General features: G+C 39.8%; 1 protein-coding gene across 1 annotated transcript in view; it reads left to right on the top strand.

Annotated features, from left to right (window-relative positions):
- The window catches only part of nsg2 (neuronal vesicle trafficking associated 2), a 38,331-nt gene extending 32,958 nt beyond the window's left edge, over positions 1 to 5,373 (top strand). Inside the window, exons 4-5 of the mRNA XM_018692505.2 lie at positions 751 to 861; positions 3,841 to 5,373. Of these exons, the coding sequence (XP_018548021.1) occupies positions 751 to 861; positions 3,841 to 4,038 (309 nt within the window). The 3' untranslated portion in view covers positions 4,039 to 5,373. The remainder of the gene's footprint in view (positions 1 to 750; positions 862 to 3,840) is intronic.
- The last annotated feature ends 7,524 nt before the right edge of the window (positions 5,374 to 12,897 follow it).

The raw sequence follows: 12,897 nt of genomic DNA, 5'->3' as shown, positions 1-12,897 counted from the left end.
CCTGAATCAAGTCTGCAGTAGCTTTGGTGAGCTTTGTTCTTTCACTTCTGCAGGACATTAGTAATTTGATGAGAAGGGAACTTACTGAAAGTTTTTATGCATACTAATTTCACCATAAACCTAATTAGAAGAAGTTTGTAGTAGACCTTTAAAACATTTTGACATGTAACAGTAGAAGCATGGGGCTTTTAATGCAATACCTGGGCGTTTCCTACCATGACAACTCAAAATGTGTGCAGTGAGGCAGGGCTTATAAGACGGAAAAGGTCTTGGTACAGCCTTTATCGTGTAGAGCAGCAACAGAACAAAGACCAATAGTAAACAAGAGCACAGTTAAACAGTGGTGTAATTACTCTCATGTGCTACTGATTTACTGACTCGATGTCTTATATTTATCCAAACCAAGCAGCGCAGTGTCCGTGGAAACAAAGTAGTTTCTAACAGTGTCACCGCCTGAGTCATTCATCACCTAACTCAACAGGAACACCTTGCCTTGAGGAGCCATTGACCTCAGTCAGCCGCATCTTACCATTTATTATGATTACACACACACACACAAAAAGACACTCACTAGTGCACATACTCCATCTTTCTTGCTTACAAACCCTAACCCTGTCTCACAAATATAAACTGTACACTCAAAATACACTTTATGGTTCACTCTCTCTCTCTCTCTCTCTCTCTCTCTCTCTCTCTCACACACACACACACACACACACTGACCAGCGTTTGCCCTCCCCCCCTCTTCAGGTGACGATTCTGATCATCCTGGCCCTGGCCTTCCTTGCCTGCATCGTGTTCCTGGTGGTTTATAAAGCCTTCACCTACGACCATGCCTGCCCAGATGGATTCATTTATAAGGTAAGACCCATAGTTGGCCTTTATTTCATTTTTACAACACATTTGTCCACAGCCCTGATATACTCAGGTGGTGAACAGGGCAGCTGGATTGTGCAGCGGTCACAGGCTATCCTCTTCACAGTTAAATAGGCCTGTAACTAATGATTATGAACATTATGTTCATTACTGATTCATTTGATTTGGTAAGTCTATCCACCGTGTGTGAATTTAAAGGCCCAGCTTCCATTTTTTCCTCTCACTGACCCAGCATCTGCAAGAGTTGGTGTATGCTACAGGTGTCTTTGGAAGAAATGAATCATGTGTGGGATGACGTGAATATGCTGGAAGCTTCTGCCTTCTACTTCCAGGATGGCAGTAGCATATTCAGCTACTTTACTTATTCTGAACAATCTGGAAAGCTCTGAGGCTTAGCAATACCCTGACAGAAACAAAGTCTGGAGTGTTTTATTAAAGGAGGTAAAACAGAACCTAGAATCTGCCTCAAAGCAGACATACTGTGCATATCTCTCACAGGAAGACTTCTGTAGCATACTACTACCTGACACTCTTGCAACAGTCAAAAGATTTTACATTTTCAGTGATGCAAACCAGAGAGAAAGCAGCTGATCCTCTCGTTTGAGAAGCTCAATCAGTGAAAGTTTGACCTTTTTTGATTGGAAAGTGACTTAAATATTTAATCTCCCATTTTGGCAAATATTCACCTCCCTGAAGTCTTTTTACACAAGCCGTTGAATCCTCTGTGCCCTTCAGTCTCTCCTCCTCTACTTTTCCTCCCTATTTAAATCAAGAATCATAGGTGAGTACACCACCTATGATTCTATCCTACGGGAGGGGAAAAAAATAAAATACTCTCGCCTTACTTTTATTAATTTCTGAGGTCATGATACAGGAAGAGGCTAACGAGGCTTATAAGATGAGCAATCATCAATCAGTGATATCAGTGATTTTGTCATGACCAGTATAATCAAGTGTAATTTTCTGCATTTGCTCAATGACACATACGCCAAAGAAAGAGACTCCACTGAGGCTGATCTCATATGTCATTAGCCATGTTGACCATTAGATGAAAATTAGACAAATTAGACTTGCTGCCTGTTTTACAATAATTACCACATTATCGTTGACTCCTGATCCGCATGGTGGAGGTCGTGAAAGACAATGTCTCATACATTGTTCATCCGTTTTACAGTTAACAGATGCAGACAGCCTCTCCTCTTCTCTCCTCTCCTCCCTGGTACTTATAGATTTCCCCTGCACTGCACTTATAAGTTCCACAGTACTTTGTGAGAGGTCACCTTGCAAGTCTGTGTCTCTGGTCAAATCTGGTCTTTTAGGTGGAATAAATCTAGTTTCCGACTCACAACCTCTGCAGGGGCTCAGACTGCAGTCTGCGGAGGTATTATTAGCAGTGTCACATGCATGTTCACCAGGTGCAAAAGTGTCGATAAAAAAAACATGCACGCGCCTGCACGTGAGCTCGCTCACACACAATACAGTACGTGCACTATACAGCCACACACAAGGTTGCAAATGTATACACACTTAAAATACATGATTATACACAGGCACTCCAGGGTCTCCTTTCCGCTCTACATGTTACTACACAGAGCTGTACTCCAGCTTCTGGAATATAAATGGCTTCCTCTTCCTCTTCATTACTCCCACTAATAAAAACTGTAATTTAAAAAAGTGCAGATTATACGTTTGAGGCTGTTTTTTTATGGGGAGGTGAATATGACCTTGACAGTAAACACAGCATTTTTCTTCTGCTCTTATCAAAGCTATTCAAAATCCATCATCTTAATTACTTATGAGACATTTTTGGTCTTAAGTCAATATTTAGCACCAGTGATGAAAATGAATTCTTGTGCTGCTACACGTAGTATTTAACAATACTTCAGTGTGCCACGTCAGGGATATCCAAATTATGTAGAAAATCAGCTCCACTTCTTTTTCAGTTGTCCTTATTAATGGGAACCATGCAAATTGTAACTTAAAGGATAAGATAAAACATAAAAACATAAATAAGTTAACATGTTTAATACGTAAAGACTGAGTTGGCTACCCTCATATAAAGCATTTAATTCAGCCACTTACTTGAAGAAAGTAGTAGATATATGGTATATGTGTATGCATTTATGATTAGTGTTTTTTTCATTTCAGCAAAATGGTACAATGTACAATTAATCATTTTCATATGAGTGCATTTCAAATCTTAAGAGCGCTGATTTTAATTATAACTACACAATCAACTGTTCTAGTAGTATTTTAAGTGGTCAGGGGCATATTACTCAGCTACATTTGATTAACCTTCATTCTGTGCCAAATTTAAAAAAAAAAAAAAAAAAAAAGCCTTGTGTTTTAGCTGGTTTATGCTCTCTTCATGCCAGGTTAAAATAAGTACTTAATTAAGGTAAGAGGACCGGCATTGTTACGGTAACAATAATAAACACGTGATTAAAGTAGTGGAACGGTTATAGTTACAAGAAAAGAGCAGCTATTTCCCATGTTAAAGTCCAATGTTTGGTCGACCCATCCATCCACCCACCCTGACCTCCTACCTGTACAGACTATGTGGTACTAGAATGTCACCTGACTTCCTCCTTTGTTCCCATCATTATTACTACGGCCACTAGGGGGCTTTTTCAATTTAACATGACATTTGACTTTTTTGTGACTAAGCCTTGGAGGATTTGACAGCAACAACATCATTAATTTGAACTGAAACAAGATGAGCTTGTGATTATGCTTGGTACAAACAAATGTGGTTCACAACTACAGCATGTACACCCCACCGATAGAGGTGTTATTTAAGTTATAGAGAATGATGATAGTTTAAATTGCAGTCGCATTTTTGGTCCAAAAATTGCATTTGCCAAAAAGGAGAGACAAAATTTCTACACAGCAGATTTAACAATGAATTAAAAGATGAATGTGAACCTGAAATCTGAACCTTACTATTCTCTTTCTCTGCCACAGCACAAGCGGTGTATCCCAGCCTCCCTGGAGGCCTACTATGCTGCCCAGGACGCCAACTCAAGGGGCCGTTTCTACACAGTGATCAGCCACTACAGCGTGGCCAAGCAGACCACCTCGCACTCTGTCTCCCCCTGGCTTCCCGGAGGTGTCGGGGGGCAGCAGCATGACGCTAAACCCCCGAGCAGCGAGGGCCACTGAGTTAAACGGTTAAAAGATGTTGTAAAACACACACAGACACATGCAGACATGAAGAAACACATAAAGACACGGGCAGGTGTAGATGCAGACACACACACACACACACACGTAGGAGAATATGTATAAATCTAGACAAAAGATACGCACATTAACACAGCAGCTACATATAGCCAATATAGAGTGAAAACATGCATGCAGACATGAGAATACACAAGCACATGCTAGGCCATACTCTGATTTACCTTGTCTGCCCATTTATATGCTCTGTCTATTAGTGAGGAGTGTTTCCCATTGATCTTTCGCTCTCTTGGGAATATCATCATCTCACTCACATAAACAAACACACACACACACACACAGTCTGCTCTCTCGTTACCATGTTTACCCCCTTCCTCTCATTTATTATTTATTGACTGTCATGATATATTTATTTTTTACTGTAATGTATGGATGTTTTGTATGTGATTACGAGGCAACTCTTTGTACAAAAGCACGAGTCAATGCTGAATTTCACGCTTCCTCTTTGTGAGATTTTTTTGTTTTTTTTTTAACTGTGTGTACTGCAGTTACAGTTTATTCATGAACGGTCTCTTTTCTTTCATGCCTTTCTCGTCCAAACTCTGTAACCTCAGGCACATCTGTCAAAACACCACACACACAGATCACGTCATATTTCAACCCAGAATATGTCTTGTATTGCTGTAACAACATTTTTAAAAATGAAATTTCAGCTCTGAGGAAGGTTTAATGCCAATGTCCATATCCACAACACATCCTGAGTTGACTGAATGAATTTTTCCATCATGGCTGTTTGATAGCTCATATTCAGTGACATTTTCAATGTGCTGTGCTATACATTTTAAATCCTTAAATCCCAGTCCCCCCGTGACCCGAGCTGTACATAGAATTGTGCTTTCAAGCTAGATTTTGTGGGTATGCATTGTAGTATTTGTAGTTTTCTTTTTCTTTTTTTTACAGACCCACAATTCCTCCATGCAAGTTACATATTGCTTCAGCTGCCAGTCTTGTAGCGCCATCAAACACAGTGCTGCTGATGGGAAAGGAAATACTGTGCATATCACTGTCTCTTGCAAAAAATCCTACTTTTTGCTGTGTTTCCTTATGTTTATAGATGGGCTTCAACTGCAGCCAAGTTTTGTTTCTGTACATTTTTTTTTTTCATTTTGTAATGTTGGATCTGTTGTCAAGAGCGCTTTTATGAGATATTGTGATGTTGTTAGTTAATATGTAGCGATACCTGGTGTAATTTATCAGTGTGCATCCTTGTCCCTCTTCTCTTGGTTTGAATTCAAAATAAAACAAGCTGTGACCTGTGCTGAGTGCGTCTGTCAGTCCCACTCACCACTGTGTCTCTTTAGCGCTCACACAGCGCCTAATGCTGCCCCGAGGCGGTGCAACATGAATGACAGTGACAATTTCTCATACAGCATGTTATATTATTCAGATGTTCATACTCCTACTCAAATTCATATTACATCAGTTATGTAGTCTGCTGCCTACGTGTGGAACTTTCCAGAGCAATGGATAGCAGATTCGCGAGCTGTAATGATAAGCACCTGTGATTGACAGCAAAAAAAGTAACAGAAAACAATACCGGTGTGTGTAATGGCTACTGAATATATTATTCATCTTCAGAGTCCTCTGTGAATGGCAGATAAGGCCTCAGTTTTTCTTACGTGCAGCCCTAACAACAGTGTCCTCAGTGAGTGACATGAATAGCTGATTTTCCTAATTAGAGGCTTGTATTCTAATGAATCCGTCAGCTGTCTGTGTTTTTTCCCTGCTTTCCAAGACAAAGAGAAAGAGAGAAGAAAAGACAGTAAGAAGAAAAAGACAAAAATAAATTGGACACATATAAAACACATGTACATTTGTACATTTTAAAATGTCCAGAAAGTTGGCATCAAATAGCTCTAAGTAACTTATCAGTATCCATGAATGATACAGGCACCAAACAAGTCAATTAGTAAGAGGAGAAAGATACTATTCCACCATGTTACACAAAACAAGACACACAGTATGGCAGCAAAACTAGAGTTTTAAGTTTTTGACATTGTGTTAAAGCATTTTACTCTGTGCCTGAGGACTAAAATGCATCACCGGTAGTGCAATGTAAGATTTAAATAAAAAGCAAATCAGTGTAATTTATGTCTCCAAGACACAGTAGCAACAATAATATAAGCTTTTTCCTTGACTGTCTTACTGTTATTGTAGTCTAGTTTTTGCAATAATACATAATGTTTTATTGTTCTGGGCTTCAACCCTAAGCCAGCCGTAATAGCTTGTTGTTCCCTGGCATAAAAACAAAGTATCTCCAAACGACAGATGATGATCCACTCGTAAAAATAAATGCTTTCACATTCAGAGTGATGAGACAGGTTTTACTCTACAATTTCGCACCACTGCATTCTTTATTCTGTGCTCGTAGCCATGTTTCACCATAACTGGCTTGCTATAGACTCATTAAGGGTTTCTCTTTCTTTCCTCCTCTTCTACCTCAACATTGACAATGGTAGGGTAGGTAGAAATCCTATATAATGGTGTACTGTATGCAATTTTATATCACAATCAACACACAGTATATCATAATATTATACATTTCCTAGTAAATCATTTGAGATAAATTAACCAGACAGTAATTCCTGTTTTTGGCTAATCCAGTAAATAAAACACCTGAAAAAACAGAGAACTAGCCTACATCACAATGATGCGAAAAATCCTAAAAATCCAGTTCTGCCATAAGAGGCTACTGCACCTATTGAGATACAGTTATTTTACTGTGGTAGACACATTTACATTATTAACCTTGTTTTATCACCCAATCTAACATAATGCTCATTCAAAGGTATACAAAAAGGATATCCCACTAAGTTTTTGAGGGGAGAGGAAAATGGTATAATATGGAAGAATATGACAAGCCAGTCAGTGCATGTGTTTGCCCTAAAAAAACCAACAAAAAACAACCAGACCTCTCATTATTCTGGAAAATAAATAAAAGCACCTTCAAGAACTGACAGGAATGTACTTCATGTGTGATCCTACATTACAACTATTCACCCTAAACAAATGATATGCATGACAGCCCAAGTCTACACTAGTGGCTGTGTGCCAGCGGCAACGTGCTAACATACAAGGCCAACATGTTGATGTTAACATGCAAAGATTAGCTCAATTGCCAATCTAATGTAAACCAAACCACTGGACATTAAAATACAGAATATGAAAAACAGGTGTTGAAATGTTGCACATATAAAAAAACAAAAAAACAAAAACAACACTCAGCTTTATTAAGTTGCTCAGTTACAACTGATACTCAAATGATCATAAAAGATGATCATCAGATTCTCCTGATGTTTGCCGTTTTCTCTGCTCCCATGTGGATTACACAACAGAACTGACTCAGAGTCTGTACAAGCTGGACAGATGGTTGCTTATGCAGCACTTACACAAGGCTAACACAGTGCTGACATGTTGAGAACTGAGGGGTCAGGTGAAGAGAAGCAGCTGGTGACTTCAAGAGGAGGTACAGTGCACGGTTGTCCGTTTCCTTTAAAGGCCAAAAAAAGGTCAGACTATGGTATTCCTCTGGAATCAACAATGACTGAGACTGAGAAGAAATGAGTTAAAAGTATGTGTAAAGATAGAGAAAGGACAGAAAACGCAAACGCTCATCAACATGATGCATGTTTTTGGAAGCTCACTTATTTTAGCAGCTAACTACTTAATGTAAGATCTATTTCTTCTCTTCACACTGCGGAAGCGTACAGTCCTCACCAAGCTTATTAGACCATTCATTTGAAAGACCTTATGGCCCTGATTACTTACTAGGGACAATTGGCAATCAGATATGGGATGAACTGCAGCTTAATCCTCTCTATGGCTCTCTAATTATAGCCGTAAATAGCTTCCAGAAGCATAATTCATGCTAAATTCCTTGTAGTGCAGGATATTAGATATTGATGTGAGGACGGACTAATTGTTGCAGACAGGTCATTGGTGTTTTCTCAAAGTAGAGAGGATGTTGGAGGAAGGAAGGGAAAAGGTAGAACAGAGAAAAGAAAGACTCTGTGTTGACTGGCACAGAGGGAAATTAAGCCTGACGTCTGGAAATGAACAGCCATATATATTCATCCTGTTGTCTCCCAACACAGGAAAAGATACTGTGGGCTTGAAACCTCTCTGATTATTTTTTAACCACTACAGAATGACAACAACTGCCTTTCTGTATATTTTTGGTATTCTGTATCCAGAATACCTCTCTCCTCATGTGTGTTTTTCTCTCCGCTCACATTTTGTCCTCTTTGCTTCGTATTCAAGCTGTCTGTCTGTGCCTGTACGAATCTTTCTTTCCTCTGCGCTCTTTATTTCAACGCGCCCCTCACTTCTGTCATCTCCCATCTCCCTCGGCTCCCAGCTACGTTTTGCTTCCTTGAGCGATCCATCTGTGATCCAAACATAAACAAAACAGTCGGAATGAAAAAATCAATACTTGGGATGGGGAGCTCTGTTTTGATTTTTTGAAGTAGTAGAGCAAGTCTTAATACAGAGGCTGACAAATGTATCAGCTGCTGTCATTATACACATTTTAATGAAGCAATAGCTTGTTAGAGGTTTGCTCGTATTTGAAACAACTAAAACAACTGGAGTGAAATATTTGTTATGACCTATTGGGTCTTTTGTTTGCATGCAAGATAACAAACTGAACTAGCTCTGAGCAGAGACATTCTGGCTGTTTCTTCTGAATACTCCACGAGATGTCAATAACCAACAGACCAATCAATAGTGTAAGGCTGCCACGAGCACTGAAGGAGACACCATTGTTGACAATCCTAGCGTCATGCAGATCCACATCGCTGAAATGTTCAGCAATTCAAAGAGCTCTGGTGCCATACTCACTGGAATGGTCTGGATTATTACCAGGATTAATACCTACATAGGTCACATACACACAAAGAGATCGCTATGTCTCTACAGTTGTTGTAAGCCGACTTACAGAGATTTTTTTCAAACGTGAAGTACTCCTCTGCTGTAGCTTCTGTGTCAGCTGGGAATGTCGTTGGTGGGACAGATACAACGCTTGTTTTTGATTGGTTGGGGCAAAACAACATAAAATAACCTCCCACATCAAACGCATAAAAGATCTAAAATGAACAAAATGAACACCCAGCTGCTAAATGTTAATCCACAACTTCCAACCAATCAAAGCTTTGAAGTCTCAGAGGCCACGGAAGGAGTGGCACCAATTTTGAGTACATCACCAATCTCCTTTCTCCATTCTACACCCAGACTCTTCAGACATCTTGATGAATTACTCCTTGCCATTCTACATTTCCAGTTGAAGCCCAAATGTGACTGAGTCCTTAGTCTTTTTCACTGCCGCTCCCAGACGAAACTGTGGAACAATCTGATCTTCCCCATGTATAGCCATTTCTTAAACCCTGGTCTCTCTGTGTTTTTACAGAAGCGTTTGTAAAAAGTCTCCTCACTCAACAATATGACTACATGATTGCTTTATTTTTGTTGGTTACACTTATTCACCCTTTTATATAAATTATTTCAATGTATTTTGACATTTCTAATTTCTGTGTTCTATAAAAACTGTCTAAAGAATTCAAACTATTGAATTGAAAATGAAATGTAATTACTCATTTATTAAGGCCAAAGCAACAGTGAGGCCTTGTGTCTTTCCTCTGACTCCCTGTCCTCCATCCAGTCTCTCTTTTACTACACACCCACACACACACCCACAGATCAAAAATTCTTACACGCACAAACATACACACATATGGCCATCTGGGTAATTTGTGCTCTACACTTCCATCTCTGCCTTCAGCTATCTCCCCTGCTGTCAGAGAAAGGCTGCTTCTCAGCAGTTGGCCCTACAAGGTGTGGAGGAGGAAAACAGAAAGAGGAGAAGGAGAGAAATAGCAGGGGAGGGAGGGACAGACCCAGGGTGGGGGTGGAATTACAGGAGGAGGGGGAGAGTCAGGTAAATGCTGGGTGGGGAATCAGGAGCTGCATTAGACGGGCCTGCACATTGGCAGGTGCTGACTGTTTTGCATCTAGTCTTAAAGTATGAAAGTTGATTTGTCACTTTTTGTGCTCAGTTTTTCCTGTCAATAAACATACATGACAAAAGAAAGTGATATAGACAAATGCACAATATTTCACTAAATGCAGTACTTTCTATTGACTTTAATGGTGAAAACACTGTTTGAACTGTAATTCTGTTTTGATTAATATAACATTTTCTTTGATATCAATCAAGTGTCTGAAAAGTCTGTCTGGATTTTGTCCTTCCAGCCATGTTTCTTAAAATTAAAAAAACAACAACAACAACAACAGCACTTTACACCATAAAAACACAAAACAATACCACACATTAATTTACAAAGACACCTCAATCAAACTCTTCAGATGTGACACAAAAACCATTGAATATAAAGACTGCACTGTGGACTACACACACTGATGAGTCAATTCAAAATTGTTACTGCACAGTGAATTTAGGATCTGATTTCTTATCCAGAAAAGCTCCTGTATAGTTTTCATTCAACATCACTGAGCTGCGAATATGAATTGTTTGTCCTGGTCCTCTGAAATGACCCATATGATGGATTCATATGAGAATTGAGTTGCAACCTCTTACAGGATAACTATGATCTCTGATGTCCAAGTATGACACTTTGGGATAAATCATAGTCATGACTGAAAGATACTTGGCTCCTGGTAGGAGGCAGGATGTGAGCTGCAATCCCTGACGTCACAGTCTGACACTTTGTGCAGCCAACTTTCCATCTTAAGAAGCAGAGCTGTAACATCAGATTACTTCCGCCTTTGCCTCTGACAGAAGACAGTAATTAATGTCACGGCCACAAGAGGGTTGTTTTAAGCATCTGAACAAATGACTGCATTTAAATAGCTCTTTACTATTTGCCTGTCAGTCACCCTTTCACAGACAGACACACAGGCACACACTAATGGAAGTGAGCTACCATGTGAGGTGCTTGCCTGTCCTCTGGGACAAAAGCTGGACACGCAGACAGGAAGAGCTGGGGATAGAACCCACTGGCAAAAGTCTGGATGTGTCTTTAGCAAATACAGAATTAAAGACCAGAGTGATCCATTATCCTTTCAGTGCAGTAATTCACCAACCGGCCCTGTGAGTAGCCCCTATGACGCCAATATTAATATGCAGTATTTAATATACAGTGGAGGTCAATTCTAATTAGGATTAGATGGATTTATTACTCCCTGAAGGGAACAGAAGTGATATACAGTATTCAGAGATGTACTCAACAACCCACACCCTTCACATTCTCCTGGTGTCTTGGCCTGCCTGCTGGACTACTGATGATGTTTGTGAGCAGTATGTTTTGAAAGGCCAGCCACGATATAGCCAGGAAGATATACAATACTAAAGAGGAGCATAAAATATTTAGCACAACTCATATTTAGCATTAAAAATGTAGGGTTCCTCTACACTAACATTACAGGTGGCGCTAGTGTGTGTGTGTGTGTGTGAGTTAATAATGTATTTTAAAGGACTTTAAAATGTCAAAGGAAGTACTTAGTTAAGCCTTGTAAAATGGCTCCTTATTCAATTCATTACAAGACTCACTGGGCTTCCAAATGGACCCTCTCTCTCACTGTGTATGTGTGTGTGTGTGTGTGTGTGCATGTGTGAAAATCTCAAAACAAATATATTACAGGAGTTAGCAATGTTTATGGTATAGCTACAGCAAATGTAAATGTACTACACCATGCCAACTGAGTAATTTGTAAGAATAAATCAACATATAAATGTTCAAATGTTAATCCATTTAAGTGTGTGTGTGTGTGTGTGTGTGTGTGTGTGTGTGTGTGTGTGTGTGTGTGAGCGTGTTTGTACTTTGTTCTGGCCTAATTCTTCCCACCCATTTAGGAGGATATCTGTGCAGTCTGTGAGCCCTGACTGTTGCTGGGGTGCTCCTGCTGAGTTTGGTACATATAATATTAAAAAATACTGAGCACAGTTCAATTATTTAGAAAAAATGTCTGGGTTAAGGGATGTAAGTCTTGCTTCTCTCTCAGAGAGTGGCTACAGAGGTAGCATAATAATTTGGCGTTCTGCAGTATTTGTTATTGCACAAAACAGAAAATCCTGCTGTGGGTTTTTGTTCTTCATTTTATTTCAGGAAATAAAACCCGTTAGGTCATAGGTGTGCAAATAAAATTGTCAAGTCTGCTTTGTTTGTCATAACTGCCTTACATCTGTAAATGCACACAAACATTCACAGACTGAGCCTAGACATTTGGGTATTCTCCTAACCAGATAAACATATGCTCACACACACTAAAGAAGAGTGAATATGTGTAGATATTCATGCTTGATAACACATAAAACACACACACACACACACACACGCACACACACACACACACACACACACACACAAACAAACAGGCACTCAACCAAACCCATACACAGAACCACACTCTGATCTTTGTGTAGTCTGTGCAGCTTATTTAGAGCTGTGCAGTGCTCTCTGTTCGCCAGTCCCAGTGAAACTGGGGCAATGGGATAATCCCCGGTCAGATGTCAGTCATATTTAGTAGCGGATGCCAAGACAGTGTGTGCTGCAGACTGCAAACTGTGCTCTGTGAGAGCAGGGATTACTAAGAGATGATGTTAAATACCAGCCTGGATCCATTTCATATGCACTTGCTGGCTACAAGTGTGTTAATTTTATGAGTCATGCAGTTTTTTTTTCTTTGGAGGAGGAGGAGACTGGACCCACCATCGTGGACTGGATACTGTTTAATTTGTGCTCGTGACACCAAAGCTCTTTGCTCAAG

Source organism: Lates calcarifer, linkage group LG20, assembly GCF_001640805.2.
Source record: "Lates calcarifer isolate ASB-BC8 linkage group LG20, TLL_Latcal_v3, whole genome shotgun sequence".
Classification (NCBI taxonomy): domain Eukaryota; kingdom Metazoa; phylum Chordata; class Actinopteri; family Centropomidae; genus Lates; species Lates calcarifer.
This window is presented reverse-complemented; position numbering and strand designations above follow the sequence as displayed.